The 25,712-nt window shown below is 43.8% G+C and overlaps 1 protein-coding gene across 2 annotated transcripts in view; it reads left to right on the forward strand.

Moving 5' to 3' along the window:
* KAT14 (lysine acetyltransferase 14) overlaps window positions 1-12,594 on the forward strand; it is a 22,579-nt gene extending 9,985 nt beyond the window's left edge. The window contains exons 6-11 of one of the 2 annotated variants that reach the window (XM_073339733.1): window positions 274-693; window positions 1,804-2,375; window positions 3,399-3,535; window positions 3,830-4,005; window positions 8,877-9,067; window positions 11,139-12,594. In XM_073339733.1, the coding sequence (XP_073195834.1) occupies window positions 274-693; window positions 1,804-2,375; window positions 3,399-3,535; window positions 3,830-4,005; window positions 8,877-9,067; window positions 11,139-11,312 (1,670 nt within the window). In that variant the 3' untranslated portion in view covers window positions 11,313-12,594. The remainder of the gene's footprint in view (window positions 1-273; window positions 694-1,803; window positions 2,376-3,398; window positions 3,536-3,829; window positions 4,006-8,876; window positions 9,068-11,138) is intronic. The other variant, XM_073339734.1, reaches the window with a different exon arrangement.
* Window positions 12,595-25,712: the final 13,118 nt, after the last annotated feature.

Genomic DNA, 25,712 nt, shown 5'->3' on the forward strand with positions numbered 1-25,712 from the left:
CCTGTTACCTTGATGTTCTTCTCTTTTTAAAGCATCTTTTGTCAGTTTAGTCACAAGGAGTGAAATTCACTCCTGTGCAAAGGGCCAATATCGGACTTCAGTGGTGCCTAACCTTTATGCTCGATGCTCTACACAGGGGAGAATTTCAACCATGGCTTGAAGGCCCTTCTTAAAAGACTACCATCAAAACTTGCTCATGTGGATACAAATGATGAGTAAAGGGGCATCAAAAGCTCAGTGCCTTTTAGAATAAATAAACTATTTATTCTCTAGCAGCTTCAAAACCACCTCTGGATCCCATCATTACAGTGGAGGGGCTGAGGAAGCGGGTGAGCCGCAATCCTGTAGAGTCAGCCATGGAGCTGAAGGAGAAGAGGTCTCGCACTCAAGAAGCCAAGGACATTAGGAGAGCCCAGAAGGAGGCAGCCGGCTTCCTGGACCGAAGCACCTCCTCCACTCCCGTCAAATTCACCAGCCGAGGCCGTCGCCCTGACATGGTCCTTGAGAAGGGAGAGGTGATTGACTTCTCATCTTTGAGCTCCTCAGATCGAACTCCTCTGACAAGCCCGTCTCCTTCCCCATCTCTGGACTTCTCTGCTCCTGGGACGCCAGCTTCCCATTCAGCTACTCCCAGCCTGCTCTCAGAAGCAGATCTCATCCCGGATGTAATGCCGCCACAGGCCTTGTTTCATGGTAAGAGATGCCATGTGTTGTGTTTAATAGGAAGTGACAAGCAGTTTCTAACAATAGTGTTGACATAGTTACCTTGACAAAAGAATACCCTGTTTGCTTTACTTCAAGGCATGATGGAAAATAACTGGCAAAGTGCAGTTTTCTTCCTAATTACATGACAATCTAAATTAGATTTTCACAGACAGATGTAGTCAGAGATTCTAAGGCAGGAAGGGACCACTTGGTCATCTAGTGTGACATCTTTTATAACACAGGGCAGACAATTTCACCCAGTAATTCCTGCATAAAACAATATGACAGGTAATAGTGTTGCAATGTCAGGTCAAGGCAAAATTAGAGAGCTCTCTTAAAGGAAAGAGTCTTTCACATCAGTAAAGTATTGAGGTTTTTGTTTGTTTGTTTTCTAGTGCTTTCATTTGTCTGAGTACAGACATGTAACATTCCCTAATCAAAGAGATGAATTCTGGGTCAGATTGTGAGATGCTTACTGAAGCTGAATAGTACTTTATACCATGAGTAGTTCATTGAAATGAATAGGGGGAACACATGGAATAAGCACTACTCACTGTAAGTAAGGATATCACTTCAGCTTTGCTCCATTAACTTAAGTGGAACTTGTCCAGCTTACACCAGCTGAACATCTGGCCAGTAATCTGTAAGGCTTCAGCTCAGCTCTGCCATTTTATTGCATCAGTTTTCATGCTCTTAAGGAATTTTTAAGGAAGGCATTAAGTAAAGAACAATTTTAAAAAGTGTTCCTTTAAAATAGAAAAAAAAAATGAGTCTACATTTTGAAGGGACTATTGGTTTCGGTTGCCCCTGTTTGAAGGGGCCAAACTGTGAGACACTTTAAAGAGACCTTAAATGGCAGGTGCTCAGCACTTCCTGAAATCAGGCTCCTTTAAGATTTCTCAAGTTGGGCATCCAAAATCACTAGTTACTTTTGAAAATGTAGGCCCAGGAGTGTCTGACAGGCAGGCTATTACAGGTAAACGCCACGTTATATTTCCTTCACACTTACAGCCACAAACCCCCTGGGGTGATGATGTTCTTGCTATGCTGGGTTTGCATTTGTGTGTGTCTATTGAGTTATTTTGGTCTTCTGTACAGATGATGAAGAAATGGAAGGAGATGGAGTCATAGATCCAGGAATAGAGTACATTCCCCCTCCTAGTGGGCCAATGGGTGCTGGGCCTATGATAGTGAGCCGAAAGAAAGTGAAAACGCCTGAGCAGATCAAGCAAGAGGTGGAGAGTGAAGAAGAGAAAGCAGAGAGGATGGAAGTTGACAGCGAAGACCCTGAAGATTCAAATGCATCCCTACAGGCCAGGGGGCGAGACAAGAGGAAGCCACAGGTGGAGAAGGACAATAAGCCCAAAGCTCCCAAGTACACATCTGTAAGCATCTATGAGGAAAAGCTACTTCTGAAGAGGCTGGAGGCCTGTCCCAATGCTGTGAGCATGACCCCAGAGGCCCGGAGGTTGAGGCGCAAGCTGATAGTCCGGCAGGCCAAGAGGGAAAGGGGACTGCCACTCTTTGACTTGGACCAGGTTGTGAATGCTGCTCTGCTCTTGGTTGATGGGATCTATGGAGCCAAAGAAAGAGGCATTTCCAGGCTGCCAGCAGGGCATGCAACATACAGAACGACTAGCCAGGATTTCAGGATCCTGGACAGGTACCAGGTGAGTGCTTTCAATTCCAAGTTAGTTCCTGGGGCCAGCTGTATCCGGGTTTCTGTTACATGTAGTAGACATCAAACTGAGGAAATCTGGCTCCCAAAGTAAAAAGGATTACAAGAATGAGCTTCATTTTTTAAAGGACTTGTATCCACACCAGTGCACTTCCCAGCTCCATTCTACAGTTGGATAATACTCTATACCAGGGGTGGCCAACCTGAGCCTGAGGAGGAGCCACAATTTACCAATGTGCATTGCCAAAGAGCCACAGTAATAGGTCAGCAGTCCCCCATCAGCTCCCGCACCCTGCTCCCAGCGCCTCCCACCCACCAGCAGCCCGGCTGATCAGCACCACCCCCTCCCTCCCTGCACCTCCCAGTCAGCTATTTTGTGGCATGCAGGAGGCTCTGCGGGGGAGGGGAGAGGAGCAAGGGCATGGCAGGCTGAGGGAAGGGGGGGAAGGGGTGGAGTGGGGGCAGGGCCTGTGGCAGAGCCGGGGGTTGAGCTGTGAGCACCCCCTGGCACATTGGAAAGTTGGCGCCTGTAGCTCCAGCCCCGGAGTCGGCGCCTGGACAAGGAGCCGCATGTTAACGTCTGAAGAGCCGCATGGGGCTCCGGAACCATAGGCTGGTCACCCCTGCTCTATAAAATACAAACACGTGTAGATGCCACCGTTGCTCAGTTCCAGTTGCTCATGCTCCTTCTACACTCAAACACTTTGGTGATGGAGCCTGTGTAAGTACCTTGACAAATTGCATTACTTTCTTACCATCCAGGACCATGGGCACTCCCAAGATGACAGTGGGTGATGGGTGCACTCAGAACCTTGCAGGATCAGGCTCTGAAATTTGGGGGAGCTGTGGAGTCACTATGGGCAGGAGCACTGGACTGTAGGTGCCAGACTCCCTGGTCGGACAGGTGGAAACCCCACCTGAGAGAAGTCTTTTCCCCTCTGTAGCTTTGGGTTCCAAACATAAGGCTGTTGGCAGCTCCCCTGACATGACCATTTATTTTTGTCCTGCCATGTAGACTACGCTGCCTGCTATGAAGGGATATAGGCACCAGACAACAAAATTTCTGTACCGACTGGTAGGCTCAGAAGACTTGGTGACAGACCACAGCATCGTCAGTCCCTACACGTCTCGCGTTCTGAAACCTTACATCAGGTACAGACTCCTAGAGTCTGAATCTCACTTCTGTCATTCTCTCCTCCCATTCTTAGGGGCAGACTGGTGCAGGGTGCTCAGGATTGCAAAAGCATCCTGGCTTCTGGTGAATAGCTTGTATTTTTGCCTGGTTGGGCACAAGTTTCCACAGGAATGAATGGAACACAACGTCCTCTTGTAGCACTTGTAGTATATCAGAGGAATATTTCCTGTGCAGCAAACATTTAGTAGCAGTGGCAGTTATTGTTACCAGCTTGTCTTTCACATTGTTGATTGTTTTTGTGGTACTGGCAGGCGTGACCATGAGACCAAGCCTCCTAAACTGCAGCTGCTGGCAGAAATCTGTGCCCATCCACACAAGAACGATCCTGACTGGAAGGCTGAGCCTGAAGCACCCATTGATTACTGCTACGTTCGCCCGAACCACATCCCCACGATCAACTCCATGTGCCATGAATTCTTCTGGCCTGGTAGGATTCCCTCAGTACGGTTTTCTAGGAAAGAAAAGGTTTTGTTTCAAAAATTATTTTTGGAGCAGGTCTGTTTCCTCAGTGGTTATTTGTTTGCCTCAGTTATTCTAGAAATATTTATTTAAGAGGAATTCTGTCAGATGGTCTGTGGTGGAAAGACGTCAGCCTCTACATTTCTGAGATCAAACCGTACTGGGCAATTGGGCCTTGAGTCAGCAAAGCACTTAAGCATGTACTGTGCTTGGAGTGTGTGAGCTAAGAGGACTACTTGCATGCCTAAAGTTAAGCACCCGCTTAAGTGTTTTGCTGAATCAGGGCCTTATCATAGTAAACAGAGGTTTTACCAGACACTGTTCCTAACTGGCGTGAGAAGAAAGTTTCTTCCCAGTAAGCACAAGGCCGCAACGCACTGGACTGGAACTCAGGCAATCTGGGTAGGATTCCTGCCTCTGCCACATGCTCCCTATGTGACCATGGGCAAGGTCCTTAATCTCTCTGGGCCACAGTTTCCCTTTGGTAAAATAGGGATTATAGTATTTATTTGTCTGTGTTGCTTTTTATTTATTTTTTTTTATTGTAAGCTCCTTGGAGCAGGATCTGTCTCTTACTATATGCATGTCACTATGCAGCCCTGATCTTGGGTGTGGTTCCTAGGCAGTAGAGACTTAGTAATGATGATCTGCTATGTGGTTCAGCATCTCTAACACTGCAAATTAAGTTTTTCATAACACACAAGCAAGCAGTCCACACCTATATTTTAAAATCAATATTTGCACTACACTTGGTCGATTATTATTATTAGATATTATTTGTATTGCAATAGCACCATTAAGCCCTAAATCAGTAGTCGATAAATTGGCATGTCTGTCTTTACACAAGCAACTTTGGAAAGCATGAGACACCCTCTGGTTCTAACAGAAACTGAACACCTTTATCACAACTCTCCCCCACATCCCTCCAAATCCCTCAGTCCCCCATCCACTCAGTGCCTATCCTTATGGCACAGACAGGAATTTGTGATAAGCACCAAGGCCCAAATACACAGTTATTTAGGCTCCTAGTGGAAATACATCTATCTAGTTTTAATCTAGCTAGCTCATGTATCAGAGCACTGAAGATGCGACAGAGTGGGCTAGCCCTGTGAGTAATTACCCAGGGTTTTGGTCAGCTGCCCTGGCTTCCCTGCTCTGGTACCTGAGCTAATGAGATTAAAGATAGCTTGGGTATGTGTAGCCAAACTGCAGTCACACCGGGTGTCAGTTAAAGGTGAGATTTTCTACTGAAATAGTTATACCAGTACCACCCTTAGTGTGAATACAATTATACTGGTATAAAGGTGTCTGATACTGATACAAGAACCTCCACAAATAAGTCTTGTCTACATGTGGAAATTATACCGGTATAAGGAAGGGTGTGAATTTAAAGTGCTCTAATTATACCAGTGTGACTCCCTATGTGGACTATAAGGTGGATAGAAAGCTGGCTAGATCATCAGGTTCAATGGGTAGTGATCAATGGCTCCATGTCTAGTTGGCAGCCGGCATCAAGCAGAGTGCCCCAAGGGTCGGTCCCGGGGCCAGTTTTGTTGTATATCTTCATTAATGATCTGGAGGATGGCGTGGATTGCACTTTCAGCAAGTTTGCAGATGACACGAAATTGGGAGGAGTGGTAGGGATACGTTTGCTGGAGGGTAGTGATAGGAAACAGAGGGACCTAGACAAATTAGAGGATTGGGCCAAAAGAAATCTGAGGTTCAACAAGGACAAGTACAGAGTCCTGCATTTAGGAAGGAAGAATCCCATGCCCCGCTACAGACTAGGGACTGAATAGCTCGGCAGCAGTTCTGCAGAAAAGGACCTAGGGGTTACAGTGGACGAGAAGCTGGATATGAGTCAACAGTGTGCCCTTGTTGCCAAGAAGGCCAATGGCATTTTGGGATGTATAAGTAGGGGCATTGCCAGTAGATCGAGGGACGTGATCGTTCCCCTCTATTCGACATTGGTGAGGCCTCATCTGGAGTACTGTGTCCAGTTTTGGGCCCCGCACTACAAGAGGGATGTGGAAAAATTGGAAAGAGTCCAGCGGAGGGCAACAAAAATGATTAGGGGGCTGGAGCACATGATTTATGAGGCGAGGCTGCGGGAACTGGGATTATTTAGTCTGCAGAAGAGAAGAATGAGGAGGGATTTGATAGCTGCTTTCAACTATCTGAAAGGGGGTCCAAAGAGGATGGATCTAAACTGTTCTCAGTGGTAGTGGATGACAGAACAAGGAGTAATGGTCTCAAGTTGCAGTGGGGGAGATTTAGGTTGGATATTAGGAAAAACTTTTTCACTAGGAGGGTGGTGAAGCACTGGAATGGGTTACCTAGGGAGGTGGTGGAATCACCTTCTTTAGATGTTTTTAAGGTCAGGCTTGTCAAAGCCCTGGCTGGGATGATTTAGTTGGGGAGTGGTCCTGTTTTGAGCAGGGGCTTGGACTAGATGCCCTCCTGAGGTCCCTTCCAACCCTGATATTCTATGATTCTGTGTGGAGTTGTAGTTATGGCATAAGAGTGGCTTTTTTCTGGTTTAGCTTATGTAGCTTTGGAAGCAGTTTAAACAGCCTAAAAAAGTTACTCATTCTGGAATGTGTGTGTCTAAACAGGAGAGTTATACCAACCAGTATAAGGTACAGTGCTTTAACCATACTGGTATAATTATACTAGCATAAGGGAAACACCTCCCATGTAGATGAGCCCTAAACTGTACTTATATAAAGCCAGTATACACGCCATGTTGGGGCTGTACTGCTTTATAACCAGTAGTCAAAGCCATACAACTTTGTGTACAGACAAGCTCTGAGTCATTTCACAGTAGACTGCAGCCCTGAGATAATTAACACTTCTCCTTATCACTGATTCCTCTCCACCCAACTCTTTCTCAGGCAAGAGATTGGTTAATTCCACTGTTTGCTCCCAGTATTCCATGAAGTTTTAAATCTCAAGAATAATTCGTGTTACAGAAAAACAATATGCTGTTACTCCACCTTTGCAAATACATCCGTTGTTGGCATTTTTGTGATGGTTTTAATGAGCATATGAGGAAACATGAAGGGTCTGATTCTTCCCTGCCTTGCATCTTGCTTAGGCAATTCCATCTGTGGAAAATGGGTGTAAAATATTACCAAATTAGAATGGTAATGGCTTACATGTACTGGGCACTACCTTTGCCCAGGTGTAATGGAGAATCTGGCCCTTATATTTATTATTAATGATTTCTGTTACCATAGTGCTTAGGAGCCCCAGGCGTGGCCCAGTACCCCATTGCACTAAGGACTGTACAGACACCGATCAAGTGTACTGTTCTACTCTGAAAAATGACTTAAAGGATAAGTCTATTGCCACTTAATTAAAGGTAGTTCAGACCTTTGTAAAGGCTTAGAGAATTAAAATCTTTTGTTTACAGGCTAGGAGGGATCAGCAGAGGGTAAACCAAAAACATGTGAGGAGTGTCCAAACTAGCTTTTACAAAGGCTATGTCTTCACTGCAAAAAAAAAAAAAAAAGGGGGGGTGGGGGGGATTGGGTTTTTTACACCGAGATAATAAAATCCTACTAGAGATAAGGCAATATAGTTTTCCCCTTGAGGTAGCTAGCTGAAGTAAACCCCAGGTGGGGATTGTAGGTCTGATTAACTGGCTATGCTAAGATAAAAACTACAATGCCTTGTATCCACTAAGATTGTGCATCAAAAAAACTAACTTAAGTTAGTTATCTTGCCATAAAACCATAACTTTTTTTTCCCCCCAATGAAGACATAACCAAAGATACTCACTTCCTCTATTTAACTGATGCAAAAAATCTCTAGTGAATCTAAGCTCCATAAATCAGATTTAAATCTGGGCAGGATCATTTTAATTTCTGTGCTTCATTTCAAAATCTATGAACCCTTTCTTGCATCTGTAAAAAGTCCAGTGTTACTCTATCTTCCTTCTTCATGAAAAGAGGTCTCATCTGCAGAAGAGAGGAGGTGGCTTTCTTACACATGGCTTCTTGGGGTTCCACGTTGATTGTACCTCCCTGGCTCTAGACCGGATCTGACCAGTGTACAAATACAAATACAGTTTTTCAGTCTGCAGCCCTGGAATCTCAACCTGAGATCTGAAATTCTTTTGGAGTCACATATTGCCAGCAATACACTCCTGTTGATGAGCAAGCTGTAATAGAATCCATTACACTGTCCCATAGCTTTATTGGCTATGCAGGGCAGAAGTACTATCAGAAGTAAAGAGCAGTACAAACACGTTTAGGACCCAGTCCAGCTATCATTTACACATGTAACTTTATTCATGTGTGTGTTTGGAATTGGGCCCTTTATGAATTCAGTAGCTGTGGCTCTGAATACACACAGGAAGATCATCAGTTGGGTAACAAGATGCCATTTTTACCATCACTTTTTAGAGCAGAACCACATTTTAAGTTAGTTTTTTGTCTTTATTTTCATACCATTTGGGTGTGAATCAGTGTTGTTAATTTCTTAGCACCGGCTGCTGTAGAGTCCATTTTTAAGGATTTTTTTTCTTCTGTACATGGGCTAAATGCTGCTCCCATTGACTTCAACAGTAGTTGAATTGACTTCAATTGACTTCTTTTCTGGCCTTACAGGCTGATAGCATCTTTCTATGCATAAGAGTTTGAAAATGACAACAAAAAGTAGTAGTTGAGCAGATTCTCCTGAAAAACCTGCTTTTTAACACTCTTTAAGCTGTTAATTTCCCTTAAATTCCATCATGCCCTGACTGTATAATATTGTATGAACTGTTTTGTATTGAATTAACATTTCCCTTTGGTTTGCAGTGCTTTATAGCTGTGCTCTTCTCACACCCTGTAGGAATTGATTTGTCAGAATGCCTGCAGTATCCAGACTTCAGTGTTGTTGTCCTTTACAAAAAAGTCATCATTGCCTTTGGCTTCATGGTGCCAGACGTGAAATACAATGAAGCTTACATCTCTTTTCTGTTTGTTCATCCTGAGTGGAGAAGAGCAGGGATTGCAACCTTTATGATCTACCATCTTATTCAGGTAGCTGCAAGATTCTTCTCCTTGATAAGGAGCCAGCATTGTCCCCATCTTTATGTGTGGATGCAAACAGTGCTGAGTCAATACCGCTTGTTATTATCCTCTCTCTCTCCCCTTCCCATCCTTTGTTACCTTGTTTGTGTACTTACATGGGTGACGTGCTACCATGTGTGAATTTTTATTGTGAAAATCATTATACTCAAACAGAATTTTTTTATGGATTTAAAAGGACATTTTCAAATAGGGTAGGCTATGCGTGATTGGATGGCCTAGGAGATTAGCCAAGTGATACAGGCCTTGTCTGTATTTGGGTTTGGCTCTGATTCATCCATCAGCAGCCAGTAACTGTGCAGCAGCAACATTGCAAACCGCAAGCGTAGAAAAGAAAAGTTGCGATCTGCACTGGATGAGCTAATCCCAGTTTCAAGCAGGGGAAGGCTCAATCAGTACCAGTATAGCTTTCCTTACCTGTAACTCAGCTACACCAGTCACTGGCCACCGATGACTAGATCACAAGCAGAGTTAATGCCATAGACTCTGACATGTAGGGTGCTTGTTCAAATGTATCTCGGTTTAGGTAAAGAACAAATGTTTGTCACTTGGATCAAACGTGAGGAATGCCCACATTTTACAAACGTGTTAACTGCCTCGAGTTCACTGGCATCAGTGAACTCAAGGTACAAAAGTCTAGTGAGGACACATCCTTAGAAGAGATGCCAAAATTCAAAGGGGCATGAAAACTGAATTAGGTCTCCTCTGTGGCAGAGTTTCGGCCCATTGATGGGCCATTGTGGAAAATTACCACTACTGTTTGCAGGATCTAAAATAAACAGTTGACCAAATTCTGCTCCCAGTTACACTGAGATAAAACCAAAGTAATGCCATCAAGTTCAACAGAGCTAACCAGGATTTGCACTGGTGTCCCACAAACAGTGGGGGTCACACAAACCGACTCCAGTGATAACGAGAGATTGCCACTTCACATTAAGCTTCTGTTTGACTACCACTGATCTGCTGTGTATTTGGGTCTATGGTGGGAGGCAGGTTATATTCAGTTTGAGATGAACTGCTGGCAGTAGCATAATCTACAAATAGACTAGATTCCATCCTCTGATGCAAACAGCGCACTGAATTGTGTGAATGCAATTCCAAAAGTTACACATTTCACTGGGGTCAAGGCTGAATATTTCTAATGTTCTGGTTCTAACTTTTCTTTTTCAAAAATGTCCCTAATTTTGATTGCTTTATTCTGGCCTCATACAGGTGGGAGTCTTATTACTAGCCTCTGAAAACAAGAATTAATTTTTCTTGCACACCAAGATCAAATGCTCTGTCATTAAAATTCCTTAATGGCTGTATCCTACTCCTTCCTTGTACTTACCGTTTGGATGTAATGGATGCAAAATGCTTTCAGAGCATGGCATGAAAGGAGTGCTAAAAGTCAGAAGAATTATTATATTAAACATATTGGAGAGTTTTTATGAATAATCTGATTGCTAAATAACAAAGAATCTCCAAGTTAATGTCAGAATTGCCACTTACTATCTGAACACAGATATTTAGCTGGGCTTCTCAGGCTGTGAGCCCAGGGGCTCAAGGATGGGAGTGGATCAGGCTGGCATCTACTGGAATTCCAGTGTGACACACCTGGAGGTAACCTAGTGGTGCCAGTGTGATTCTAGCAAGTCTAGGTGTATTTGATGACAGAAATGTGTCCAGCCCCAGAAGCAGAATGCTTACTCTTTTGGATGTTTTTTTCTTCCGGTCACTGTTAGTAAGTGTTTGAGATTATTTTTAATTAACAATTACACTGAGAAGGAGATAGGAAAATTGACAAATTAAAGTCTAGTTTCTGTTCCTGCCCTCAAACTGCTGATTACTCAATCACAAAGGTTTTTGATAAACAGTCGTTCATCTGATTTCAGCTGTTGCTATGTGTTGTAATTTCTCTGTTTCAAGGCCTCTGCTTTCCCCACATTTCTCTAAGTAGTTAAATTCTAGAATTTGAGTTTCTTCACCTCCTCCTTTTCCCTGGAGGCGCTCTCATTGTCTGGCTGTGTTTTTTCTTTGGCAGACCTGTATGGGCAAAGATGTTACTCTTCACGTCTCTGCAAGCAACTCCGCTATGCTGCTGTATCAAAAATTTGGATTTAAGACTGAAGAATACATTTTGGATTTTTACGACAAATATTACCCCTTAGATAGCAAGGAGTGCAAGCATGCATTCTTTCTGAGATTGCGACGATAATATATCACGGATACACAGCTCCGTGGAAAACCTGACAGGCTGTATTAAGAGTTGCCATGGATTTCAGCTCAGGAGGTTGGCTGTTAGGGTTCAGTGATGCCATTATCGCTAACATCAGCAATGATATACTATATGCTTAATTTGCAATCTGAGATTGATTTATGGCCTCCATGGGGGTGTCGAGCAACAGGCCTGAGAGTATGAACTGGGACACAATGGAAGGGGAATTTCCTGCCCTCTTTTTGGAGAGCCCTTTGACAAACAATTAGACTTCAAAGGGGCTGGAGGACATTAAATTTCTCAAACCTAACAGTGTGTTGCAGTGGTTGTGTGTTCAGTATGAAGTTTGTGCAGTGCACAGTATTCTGTAGCAGGAACAGGATGTCAGGTGTGTTTGTAGCTAGGTGAGGTTAGCTACAAGAGCTGCTAAGTCAGCTCTTTGAAATCTTTAAGTCCATCTATCAGTTGTTGAAGCTATAAAGCATCCCTCCAACCATGGGCCCAGCCTTGCTGGCTCCAGCACCCCACCCCCTTATGCCATAGGCAGTCTGGTTTGAGGAATCTTAGCACAAGAGGAGAGGCAGTTGTGAGATTTGAAATCTGATCCTTGCTTTATGGCATTAACCTATTGTAACTAGTGGAAACAGGGGGCAAAGATGAGGCAGTAACTTTTCTCCAAAGAGCCCAGTCTGTGATTGCAAGGCTCTAAACGTTACCGGGTAAGCCAAGAAAAGTGTTAAGGCAACAAAAAGAAGCAAACACAGGGCTTGCCTCACACGGAGGACTAGTCCTTTTCCTACATAGTTTAGCAGCTCCTACTCCCCTTTTACTGCAGGTGAACGGTAGCTTGCCGGATTGTTTTACAGTTTAGCAGGTTGTAGATACGGCAGTCTGTGCATCTGGAACATGAGCCACACCTCCGTAGTCTTAATGTCAGAGCCACATAGCTACAGAGAACAGATGTGCTTTTTTAAATCCACCTTGTATACATTTTAGGTGCCTAAGTGTGGTCTGCATTCTAATCTGGGCAGAGAGACCGACACTCTGTCTGTTTCTGTACAGCCAAGGTAAGCCCTCCCTGAGACACATATGTAATTGGTACTAGAAAAAACTCATGACTTTTGAAACCATCTGAGAACTATCTGCCCTGCCATCTGTGCACATTTCCAAATATTTTATGACTGTGTGTGAAAATCCTTGATGTTACTGATGTTAAGAGTTAGCTGTTTCCGGAAAGTTCTGTCCTCGAGTGAAATTAAAGACCTTCTCTTGGACAAGCCCAGCTGCAGTCATATGGTGTGTTCATTTATTTTTCCCACCATTCACTTCTATCGTCTTTTTTGATGTCGGGGGCTCCTTATACTCGCCTCTATTGCGCAACTGCATAAGGGCCATAGAGGATCTTGCCTTAACAGGCCCTTTCCACACACTCCAGAAGACAACATAAAAAGTGTTTGATTATGATGAAATCAAGCAGTTATTTTAAATAATCCATGGAAATGAAACTGTTTTTTGGATTTTAAGACAAAATATGCAGTGAGATTTTCAAGACACCCTTAACTTTGTATGTGCACAACTGTGCCCCATCCAAGAGAGGAAGGATGGGCCAGTGATTAGGGCACTAGCCTAGGACTTGAAGATCCAGCTTCAATTCCCTGCTCTACCAGACTCCTAGTGTGACCGTGAGCAAGTCACCTAGCCTCTCTGTGCCTCAGTTTCCCATCTGTAAAATGGGGGGAATGGCACTTCCATACCTCACACGGGTGGTGTTAAGCAAAATATATTCATGATTGTGAAGTGCTCTGACACAATGCCAATAGAGGACAAATAAGTTAAATAGATTCCTCTGCAGTTTTATGGGCAAGTGAGATATAGGCACAAGTGACAATACAGAGATGGCTACATTCTCTGACTTGTAAATATTGCTTGTCCATTGCTTTGTCCAGCCAGTTAGCTGTCTAAATTCTGCGCCTGGTTCCTACAGTTTACTGTACTCCCAGAACTGTGGAGTTAAAATGAGATACCTGATTACCATGATTAATATACTCTGCAGTGTGCTATTGTGCTGTCGATGCATACACAAAATCCCTTTCACAAAGTGCTATCTTGTTGAGGTCCCTTTAGAAATGTGGTTCTCATCTATTCATCATAATGTTCTTCTGGTGTGAAAGCAGGATGCCACCAGAACTGGCAGTAAAATCGCTCTCGCAGGCAGTCTAGCAAGACATCACTGGCACTGAATGGCCATGGAAATGAAAGCACCCTTGAGCCCCATGAAAGTCCTTCTGAGTTGAATCTGAAGTACGTGGGTGGGGCTATGCTTCTCGTGTTGTACCTGTCCAGGGTGGGTTTGGATTGATGGCTCTATAGGATATGGAGTTTGTTTTCACTTGTGACTCAAACTGCTATAGTGTCTCAAAATTCAGCTGCTTCTATTTTATCAGCTAACCAGGCAGAATGCAGAAAAGCTCATTAAACTGATGTTTCCTTTAGAGATGATGGGCTGGGCCGTCCCCACTATGAGAGATCAGGGTCAGGTCCTTAGGCTGGTAGCATTGAGGAGGCAGCATGTCCAGTCCTGGGGAAGCACTTCCTTCTCTATGGTGCAGTTTTGATGGGTTCCAAGGGAGCTGTGCACAGCCTTTCCCCATTAGACAGTCATCACACCATGAGGCATTTGAGGGGGTGGAAGTCCAATGAGGGAATTTTTTGTCCTCAGAGGACCCACCTGAAGAGGTAGAAAGGCAGTTTTACGTCCCAGAATATTAACTGTTTGTCTTCCCAATCACCATCTATGATTGTACTATGGGGTGACTCCAGTCTCCTTTCCTCTCACGTGTTGAATCTATCTTAGGCCTTGTCTACACTATAAAGTTTTGTCCATAAAAGTTATGTTGCCTTAATTAAAGCCACTGTTGCATGTCCACCCTAGCTCCTTGTGGCGGCAGAGCACATCCACACTAACAACTCTTGCATCAGACCCAGAGAGCATTGCACTGTGGTACCTATCCCACTGTGCAACTGGCCGCAGGGTGCTTTGGGAAGGGTTTGCCATGCCTCATTGGGCAGGTACAGCATCACATGGGGCAGGTTTCTCAATCCCATCCTTGTCAGCCACTTTTCAACTGAAGTGTGATGGGGGAGGGAGAGGAGAGCAGTGTGTCTGGGGTGCGGGAGACAGGCGCTGAGGAATGTCAAAGCAGCCCAGCAGTCCCCTCTCCCATCCTCCTCCACCCCCGCTCCCTGCAGCAGCAGTCTGCGTGCCCCTGTGTTCCCAGTGCAGGGCAGAACAGCAGCATTCCCCGCTAATGATTTGCTCTTTGTTCCCCCAAGGGACCAGCAGGCTCAGCTATCAGATACTTTCCAGAGTCCCCAAGGGAGCAGCAGGCTCAGCTATCAGATACTTTCCAGAGTTTTGAAGGAGAGGGTCGCATGCCTGCAGGGCAGCAGAGATCAAAACAGTGAGCAGAGCGGTCACGGCAAGCATTGTGGGATACTGGTGGAAGCCAGTTATGTCAACAATACAAACAGCAGTGTCTACACTGATGCTTTGTTGCTTTAATTTTGCTATAAAAAGCTCTATGCCTCTCATGGAGGTAGTTTTATTTTTGTAGGGAAAACAGCAGATTTTTGACCGCTAAAGTAGCTTTGTAGTGTGTACACCTCCCCTGTTTTGTTGGCAAAAGGCAGCTTTTGCTGACAAAACTTTGTTGTGTAGAAAAGGCCTTACGTAAATGGAAAAGGGACCCAGAACTCTGAACTTCCAAATGGCTCTTTGCCGTTCAAGGCCACTAATATGAAAACAAGCGCACACACAAATCTCCATGGGGCAGCTGGCTTTCTCTGGAATAGCTAGAGCCCTCTAGTAGAGTGTAAGTAGAGCATGCTATTCACTACTGAGCTTTCCTTTCCTTTGTGCCTCAGCCATTTGACTACCAAGCAATCTTATCACTGATTAAAAAAACAACACCCCATCAACTTGAATTATGTTGCAGCTCCACTGAGCTGTACAGTGACTGTGCAATTCCAATTGCTAAACCAGCACCTTGGCACAGCCAAATTCAGCTGAGCAATCTTACCTTTGTGACTAATAACTGAATTTCACCTTCCTCCTACGGGACAAAAATCCATCTAAGTGGCCTTACCTGTGTAGGTTAATGTTACGTGATAGGGAAGCTGCCTGTGCCAGCAATGCCCCTCTGCTATGTACATTGGTCAAACTGGACAGTCTCTAAGTAAAAGAGTAAATGGACACAAATCAGACGTCAAGAATTATAACATTCAAAAATCAGTCAGAGAACACTTCAATCTCTCTGGTCACTCGATTACAGACCTAAAAGTTGCAATTCTTCAACAAAAAAAACTTCAAAAACAGACTCCAAGGAGAGACTGCTGAATTGGAATTAATTTGCAAACTGGATACAATTAACTTAGGCTTGAGTAGAGACTGGGAGTGGATGTGTCATTACACAAAGTAAAACTATTTCCCCTTGTTTATTCCGCCCCCCACTGTTTCTCAGACGTTCTTGTCAACTGCTAGAAATGGCCCACCTTGATTATCACTACAAAAGGTTCCCCCTCCCCCCTGCTGGTAATAGCTCACCTTAAGTGAACACTCTTCTTACAGTGTGTATGGTAACACCCATTGTTTCATGTTCTCGATCTATATAAATCTCCCCACTGTATTTTCCACTGAATGCATCTGACGAAGTGAGCTGTAGCTCACGAAAGCTTATGCTCAAATAAATTGGTTAGTCTCTAAGGTGCCACAAGTCCTCCTTTTCTTTTTGCGAATACAGACTAACACAGCTGCTACTCTGAAACCCGAATTTCATTGGGGTCATCTTGCATCTAGATCTGCAACATAAGATGAGCAGGATAGGCAAAAGAGATTGTTTTATAATTATCTGAGCACTAAATAATTTGGGCAAAATCATGCTTGGCACTTCACCTTGACAGAGGAATCTAATTACTCTTCGGACAAACAAGGCTGGGAACTGGCAAAGTCTGGTACAGATACTGCAGTGGTTCTCAAACTCCCATATTGGTGACCCCTTTCACATAGCAAGCCCCTGAGTACAACCTCCCCTTATAAATTAAAAACACTTTTCAATATATTTAACACCATTATAAATGCTGGAGGCAAAGTGGGGTTTGGGGTAGAGGCTGACAGCTTGCGACCTCCTATGTAATAACCTCAGAACCCCCAGTTTGAGAACCCCTGATATAATGCTACAATCTCTTGTGTCAGAGTAACAGCCGTGTTAGTCTGTATTCGCAAAAAGAAAAGGAGGACTTGTGGCACCTTAGAGACTAACCAATTTATTTGAGCATAAGCTTTCGTGAGCATCCACAGTATGCATCCGATGAAGCGAGCTGTAGCTCACGAAAGCTTATGCTCAAATAAATTGGTTAGTCTCTAAGGTGTCTCAATCTCTTGTGTGTACGTGTACTTTACACAACTACAAACATACATGGTGGAGCGTTCTGACTGTTTGCAGACTAACAGGATAAATTGCCATCACCCATCTCACGTGCACCATGGTCACTCATCCCTCTCCACCAAGACTAAGAATATTCCAGACCAATGAGCTGCTCCTAATAGCTGTCATTTAAAAAAATATCAACCTGACACAAAAAATGTTTCCTCCTTTCCCCACAAAACTGGATTTGTACCTGTTTTTGTTCAGCTGTAGGAAGCACTGAATGGCCTAAGGACAAAAACAGAGCATCACAAACAACATGTAAAGTAACATGCTGTTGGATGCCCTACTACAAAGAGCTGGGGCAAAGAAGGATGACTGTCCAAATCTATTACTCAGGCAGTTAGGGGACCTGTCCATATCGCACAAAAGCAGCATGCTGAACTGGTTACAGAGACAACCATATGGCAGCCAAGGCCTGTGACAGGAGCAAAACACCATGAGCACTTGAGGGCTACACAGAACGTTAGCCATGTTCTGTGCTGTCACAAAAATCATGTTTAGAGCCAGCCATACCATTAACTGGCTACAAATTCCATGAGATGTTATTGTATAGATAAGGCCTGAGCCACAAAATTCTTATTCACTAATCCGTACTCATGGGAGAAAGGGCTTGCATGATTTGGCCTGTACAGTGCACCTATCGTGTAATCAGAGCCAGATTTTCAAAACCAATTACGTGATTTTGCCACACAAATATCATTGAGTTATGTGGCTAAATGCCCCAGTCAGCTTTGAACATTTCAACCTTGGTGTAAAACACTAAGTTAATGTATAGTTAAGGTTCCACAAAGAAGCACTCCAAAGTCAGGAAATGAGAAAGTTAAGGTTTAACACGCAACTTTCATTCTATCATTTTGCATGCAAGCATTTATAATGGGATTTTTAGTCATGTGAGCACACAGGATTTCAAATACCATTTTCCTTACAGCCTTACATACACTCACAAATCTAAAAGGCTAATTTGATCATACACACAAGTAGCACGATTAACCCTAACATTTGTATTTTCCAACTTTTGGCTGCATTTTGAGTTACATAGGAAGTGCTTTGCAACTTGACCTGCAGCAATGGCTGCTGGTACAAGCACTATGTCTTGTTGTATTGAATAAAAGTAATTAATTAGCTTGCCCCATGGAGATAAGCATATAATTGTGCGAAGTGCTGTAAAAAGTTCTTCAACCCAGCTGTTTTAAACTCTTCTTTTTCTTCTTGTTACATTCATTCAAAAATGTTGGTCAAAAATGTTAAACTTTGCCCTAAATATGCTTTTAATAGTCTGTGTTATTTCTGGGTTTGATATTATTTCTATTGCAGTAGCATTTAGAGGCCCCAGCTGAGACTGCAGTCCCATTATGCCTGGCTCTGTCAAAACACTTAGGACTTGTCTGTACATAGGTGTTGCACCAGTTTAATTAAAAATGTGATGTTAAATCAACTTAGTTAAACCAGTGCAAAAGTCCTTGTGGACACTCTTATTTTGGTATGGCTTCAGTCAATTACTTATTGACTGAAGCTAACCAAAATAAGACTGGTTTCAGAGTAACAGCCGTGTTAGTCTGTATTTGCAAAAAGAAAAGGAGTACTTGGGGCACCTTAGAGACTAACCAATTTATTGGTTATCCAAAGTGACCACTCTCCTTACAATGTGTATGAAAATCAAGGTGGGCCATTTCCAGCACAAATCCAGGTTTTCTCACCCCCCCGCAACACACACACACTCTCTCTCTCTCTCTCTCTCTCTCACTCTCACTCTCTCGCTGGTAATAGCAGTAATTGTAATAGCTGGTAATAGTAATTGTAAGGATAGTGGTCAGTTTGGATGAGCTATTACCAGCAGGAGAGTGAGTTTGTGGGGGAGGGTGAGAAAACCTGGATTTGTGCTGGAAATGGCCCACCTTGATTTTCATACACATTGTAGGGAGAGTGGTCACTTTGGATAAGCTATTAGTGAGTCTCTGTGTGTGGTTTTTGGAAAAAAGGGGGGGGGGTGAGAAAACCTGGATTTGTGCTGGAAATGGCCCACCTTGATTATCATACACATTGTAAAGAGAGTGGTCGCTTTGGATGGGCTATTACCAGCAGGAGAGTGGGGTGGGAGGAGGTATTGTTTCATGGTCTCTGTGTATATAATAAGAAAAGGAGGACTTGTGGCACCTTAGAGACTAACCAATTTATTAGAGCATAAGCTTTCGTGAGCTACAGCTCACTTCCTCAGATGCATATCGTGGAAACTGCAGCAGGCTTTATATATACACACAGAGAATATGAAACAATACCTACTCCCACCCCACTGTCCTGCTGGTAATAGCTTATCTAAAGTGATCATCAGGTGGGCCATTTCCAGCACAAATCCAGGTTTTTGGATTTGTGCTGGAAATGGCCCACCTGATGATCACTTTAGATAAGCTATTACCAGCAGGACAGTGGGGTGGGAGTAGGTATTGTTTCATATTCTCTGTGTATATATAAAGCCTGCTGCAGTTTCCACGATATGCATCTGAGGAAGTGAGCTGTAGCTCACGAAAGCTTATGCTCTAATAAATTGGTTAGTCTCTAAGGTGCCACAAGTCCTCCTTTTCTTTTTGTGAATACAGACTAACACGGCTGTTACTCTGAAACCTGTGTATATAATGTCTTCTGCAGTTTCCACAGTATGCATCCGATGAAGTGAGCTGTAGCTCACGAAAGCTTATGCTCAAATAAATTGGTTAGTCTCTAAGGTGCCACAAGTCCTCCTTTTCTTTTTGCAAAATAAGACAGGTTTCAGAGTAGCAGCCCTGTTAGTCTGTATTCGCAAAAAGAAAAGGAGGACTTGTGGCACCTTAGCAACTAACCAATTTATTTGAGCATAAGCTTTCATGAGCTACAGCTCACTTTTATAGTTGCACATGCAATTGTTTTCACATAGAAGTCACATTTAGAAGTTGTACTGGTTTAACTAATGGAGTTCACTGCTCCACCTACCAGATAACACTGCCTCGATAGGATTTGTCCTACATTTTTTTAATGCCTATTTTCCTTTATAATATTTTCTGTGATATATAATGTATTCATAAGAACAATGTTTACAGGAACTCATCTATTCCTAACTGAGTAAGCCAGATTCTCACCTAGTAACAAAACAATGTTCCCAGCCAGTTTATTGCCTAGCCTAGAGGTAAATACAGTTGGCAGGAGACTTCTTCATCTCCCCTGAGAATACAGTTACAGATTGTTAATGTCTAGTTTGTAAGGGATGTTAAAAGAAACATGTTCAAGTTTTGTACTGTCCTCAGATCATTGCATCTATTTGAAGTGGACAGGAAAAAAACACCTCTTTAGGAGACTTTTAAGTTACACAGTTCTATTCAGACCCTTATAGTGTGATCACAGTAATCGTTCTCAATTATTGTGGGTTCTTTCTACTGAAGTACTATAATCTAATAGGAGATCTTTTTATTCAGTTGTAAGGCATGGGATTTATCATGGTATTCCAAAAGAAACCTTTCCACATGTATTGAAACACACATGCTGTTGACTCAGATTACACTTATATCTTGATGACTGATAAGTATAAAATCTTGGATGGCCAATCAGAAAGTTCTGTGACTGAGCCCTGTTCATGATTTAAAAAAAAAACACTTTAAATACGAAGTTAAATGGTCACATTTTGGGCTTAATTGACAGTAGGCATCCCTGAATGCTGTCTTTGTGGTATTAAGCATGCACCCATACCCGTAGAGAGTATTCATGCCAGCAACAGAAATAGTCCTCAGAACAGGGGTATGTGGGGCTGTATCAATATCAACCAGGCCTCACAATGTGACCACTATACCCCACCAGGCTTCCCTTGTCCTTTCAAGAGAACTAAGAAACTTCAACGTTCTTGTGTTCCTGGCTGTTGCCCACTGAACTTCACCACGCTTTCATCATGAGTACACCAGCTCTTATATAATTTTTCCCATACCATCAAGAAGGGCCAACAATCCTAGCACCCCGCCATAATCCCACCTTAGAGAGCAGGCTTTCCTTTCAGTTTACAAGTAAAACAATGGATTTTTAACTGCCAGTCCTGCAGACTCAGCCTGGCATCTAAAACTCAAGGATATTTTTTTCTGGCTCATGTATTACCAACCATAAAAATTCTGCAATCAAAATTTAGCTAATTGTTCTACTGATGATGCACAAACAAAAATACAACCCAGCTTACTCTCTTGTCTCTGGAATGTTTACAGGAATAAAAAGCAGCACAAACTTATTGATAGTAAGGTCAGCAGCTTTGACTACAAATGGGACCATGTTTTTAAGTAAGATAGCACCACTTTTACAGAGTTGCTTTTAAGATTGGAGCTGCCCTTGAAGAACTTCTCCATCTTTGCTGTTTCTGAAGCTGGAAATCAAGTTTATATGGGAAAAATATGAGGCCTGCATAATCAGCACAAAAGCTGAAGGAGGAAAGACTCAGAGACCACCCTCAAAGGGCCTATGTCTTCACTGCAGAATTAGTTCAGGCTCTTACTTGGTGTTGCCTCTCTAACCCCTTTCCCGACCACACAGAAACTTCTCATACAAATTTAGTTATACTTTCAGTCTGACACAGCTGGGGATGTGAATTAAAGGCCGGGTTCCACTTTCACTTGGGTTGGCAACCAGCCCACTTTGAAGTGAGGACACAGGTAAACCACTTTTATGCAGACAGTTCTCCAATGCCTTCCCACATGCCCCCCATGTTCTCAAAAGGACAGACAAGTTCTCACACAATTCACTGGGAAATAATAAAAGAGCAGCTGACCTTACTGCAGCACAAAGAACCATGGGCAGTCAGTCACCAGCAGTTCTAGCCACACACATGGGTGAGCGTAGCACCAGTGAGGGTGCGGTATCTGGGGTATGGCTTTGAGGTGTGGCAACTCACGCATCGGCCAGGCTAAGCCAGCTGCTGATCACCTGGGCTAACTCTGCAGTGAAGAGCTGCTGAAGCTTTTCTTTATATATGAGGAAATATCCACAGTTACTGCAATGGGTTCTGTGCCAAGAGCACAACCTGCCCCAAATACCAGTGCATTATCCAAGTAATGGTATACCAGAGGACCCCCTCCTCCTCCGCAGCAGAATGGCCAGCTGATAAGTAGAATAATTCCAAACCTTGATTGTGCCATCATTCACTCATGACAAACAAAGCAGTTTCTTCCTTGTGATTGGCATCTGAGTTCAAAAACAGTGCAGCCTGCTTTAAAGTAGATCTATTTCCATTCACAGGAAATAATGTTGAGAATCTGAATTAGAGACATATTCTTTCTGACACAGGGATGAGGACAAAGCAGTTTTGATTTCTTTGCAGAAATATATATCAATTTTATTGAAACTTAAGGCCTACATTTGTAGCAGTAAGCTCTGATTTTCGATACATATTTTGAGACACCTATAGTCTGATTTTCAGAGGCGCAAAACATGCCCACAGCTCCATCTGAAGCCAGTGGTGTTACACCTCCAAAAATCCTGGCCCTTGGGTCTCAAGTTGGGTACCCAAAAATTGAGGCACCTAAAATTAGTGAATATTTCTAAAAATTTGGGCTGGATGCCAGATATTCCACTTACTTAAGGAGAAACATCAAGGGCTACTACCTGGGTACTACCTGGCTATAATATTAATTTGCAAGTTCAGTGCACTATGAATTATGCACACACTACGGAACAAGTTTTTAAACACGAAGACTCAAAGTCCATAGGTAAAAATGTGTACCCAGTAACAGAAGGCACAACCTGGGTACCTGCTCAGAAAAATGGTCATTTAGGAATCAATAATACAATTTAAAGGTCAAATAATCAAGTACTCAAAAATTCCAAAGGCTGAGCAACAGTGCTCCCTTGTGCATCTGCCTCAAGGCCCCCCAGCACCTCCACAGCATCAATGAACAGCTCTAGCTGAAATGGACACACTACTTGGCATTTATCCCCGAGACACTGCTCTGTTTCAGCAGCAGGAGATATCTCTCAGATCCACTGTGAGCTATTATCTGCAGTGTAACATGAATATTTTTCCCAGTGGGAAAAATTCTATCCCCCATATCAAATCATATAAATGATTAACCAACCTTTTAATTACCTGGAAGAGTTCTGCAATGTGTAACTGTGGACACTATAATGGGAAAAAAGATGCCTTCCTTCAACTTCACCATAACAAGATCCAGTGGCAGTTAATTAAGGCCTGTGTTATGCAGCAGGTCAGATTTCAGGGGTCAACAACCTTTGAGAAGTGGCATGCCAAGTCTTCATTAATTTAAGGTTTTGCGTGCCAGTAATAAATTTTACATTTACAGGAGCCCTCCGACAGAACCCCAGACTGGCAGCAGGTTGAGCAGTGCCGGCGACCAGGACCCCCGTTGCAGGGGCTGGCGGCAGGAACCCCAGACCGGCAGCGTGGGCAGAAGACAGAACCCCAGACCGGCAGCACGCTGAGCTGCTCAGCCCGCTGCCGGTCTGGGGTTCCATCTGCCAGCCCCTGCCAGCCAGGTTCCCGGCCGCCGGCCCCGCTCAGCCCGCTGCCAGCCCAGGGTTCCGTCCATCCAGGCCGACAGCGGGCTGAGCGGGGCCAGCGGCCAGGAACCTGGCCGTTAGCAGAGTGCCACTAAAAATCAGCTTGCGTGCTGCATTTGGCATGCATGCCACAGATTGCCAACCCGTTTGATTAGATGATCACAATAGTCCCATCTGGTGTGGTAACCTGCAACCATAGAGTTTTGAACATCAAAAGCTCTTTATTCTGCAGAGCAGTCAGACTGGCCACAAGACTTCCACCAGGAATATTCTCTCTCCACTGTTGCAGGGAATCAGTCTATCATTGTGACCTATGAAGATGAAGCTAGTATAGAAAGTGTCTGAAGCCCACCATACCAATAGTAGAAGACAAAAGATCACTATAAAATCTTACCACACCACTGATAGAGCAGTCATTCTGCTTAACAATATTCTCCCTCATGGCGGTCTGGAAACAGAACCAGCAAAAAAGGGTCATTGCCCTGACAGAATAAAGAAGACAATGGTCAGCCCATGACAAAGAAATAATATTTTCCTGCTCAGCTTTCAGGCTGGAGCCAAACACCAGGAGTGAACTATTGGCCTTATGAAGGCAATGGGAGTTTTGCCATTGATTTCAAAGGGGCCAGGATTTCACCCTGACTTGAGCGTGTCCAACACTATGAGTAAAGATGGCAACTGTCTACATGACATGTGATGGCAGACATAAAATTCTGAGATGATCCAGAACAAACATCATGTAAATGACATTGAAAGTTTTCATCAAGATAGTTGTGTAATAGCTAGGTGTATTTATAATGAGTTTCAGTGGAACTGAGAAACAGGGTTTGACTAACTCCCTGAAAAAAGCGACAGCATAACCTTTGATTTCTTGTGAATTACAGACACCCACACAGGGCTGTTATTCATCTGCCAATTGTGGCAAACATTCACAAAACAGAACTCCCTTTGGACTAGGTTGTTAAGGATTAGCCTAAGGGCTTGAGTGCCCCACAGTACCTGTTATTAAAGTTACAGCATATTTTCCATAAAAGCTTGCTTTTCACATTAAATAAGGAGTTAAGCAGAACATACCAGTAAGAGCTAATTTACTATGCAAACTCAGTACTGATCTTAGCAGGCAGTTATTACACTTAGACAGCTACAGTTTGTATTGTTCTTTTTCAAACCAGTAGCAACACCACCATCTTTCGTAGTGTTATTCTGTGGGAGCCAGCATATATGAATTAATATACAAAAGCACCACGTTGTGCATCAGATAAGGTTGCTCTGTACATAGCATATCTAACAGAAGGAAATAAGTTAAGACTATCAGAAATATATACCCCAACCTCCTCCACTCAAAGACACACCTCATCTTTAGCACAACCATCATATACCTCAGAATATTAATCAAGCCTCAGTCGGGATGCCAGCCTATCAGCAACCTTTCCCCAAACGGGCCACAATTCTCCACCCCCTCCAACCCCAAGTTCTGTGGTCTGAGGTCAGTCTTTATCGTTGGTGCAGTTGGGATTAGCTCCCTGGACTGTATAGAAGAGGGAGACTAGCAACTACAAGCTATACAAGGGTTTCACTCCCACCTCAATTATAATATAAAAATTTCATCTTTAGGTAGCAGTAAACAAAACTGGCTTTCATGCTTAGATCATAAGCCTCTTGGGGTGGGGACTGTCATTTTTTCTGTTTGTACAGTGCCAAACATAATGAGGTCCTGGTTTGTAAAGGGCTCCTAGGCATGACGGTAAAACAAATAATAATAGTGCTCATTTAAATCCAAGAACCAATGAAACCTGAATCAACTGAGCTTGCACCTGTTTGTGTCCATTCCCTATAAGGGCCCAATCTCTGCTCCCAGCACAGACCCAAAGCCATCCTCTCATTCCAGCCTTTCCTTTTCTGGCTCCAGGCTCAGACTGACGGGTAGGGGTTGCGATTCACCACCTCAAGTATTAGGGAGTAGCCGTGTTAGTCTGTACCCACAAAAACAACAAGGAGTCTGGTGGCACCTTAAGGACTAACAGATTTATTTGGGCATAAGCTTTCGTGGGTAAAACACCACTTCTTCAGATTCACCACCTGTGTCACTGCTCATGCCCTGTTCCCAGGATGGGGTGAGCTCTGTCCTGCTCCCCAAACTACCAAGCAGCTGAGCTGGGGCAAAGAAGGGCCGCCACACCACCACTCAGGGCAGAGTGCCTCAGCCCCTGCCCTGACACGCCGACATCCCCCACAGCCCTGACACACATCAACACCCCCGCAACCCTGACACCCCTAACATCCCCCCCTGGCCCCAGTGCCCCCCCACAGGTCAACAATCCCACAGCCCTAATACCCCCCATGTCGCCCCACAGCCCCTCCCTCAGCTCAAGATTTCCACAGCCCTGACACCCCCCAC

Source organism: Lepidochelys kempii, chromosome 3, assembly GCF_965140265.1.
Source record: "Lepidochelys kempii isolate rLepKem1 chromosome 3, rLepKem1.hap2, whole genome shotgun sequence".
In the NCBI taxonomy this organism is placed as follows: Eukaryota; Metazoa; Chordata; order Testudines; family Cheloniidae; genus Lepidochelys; species Lepidochelys kempii.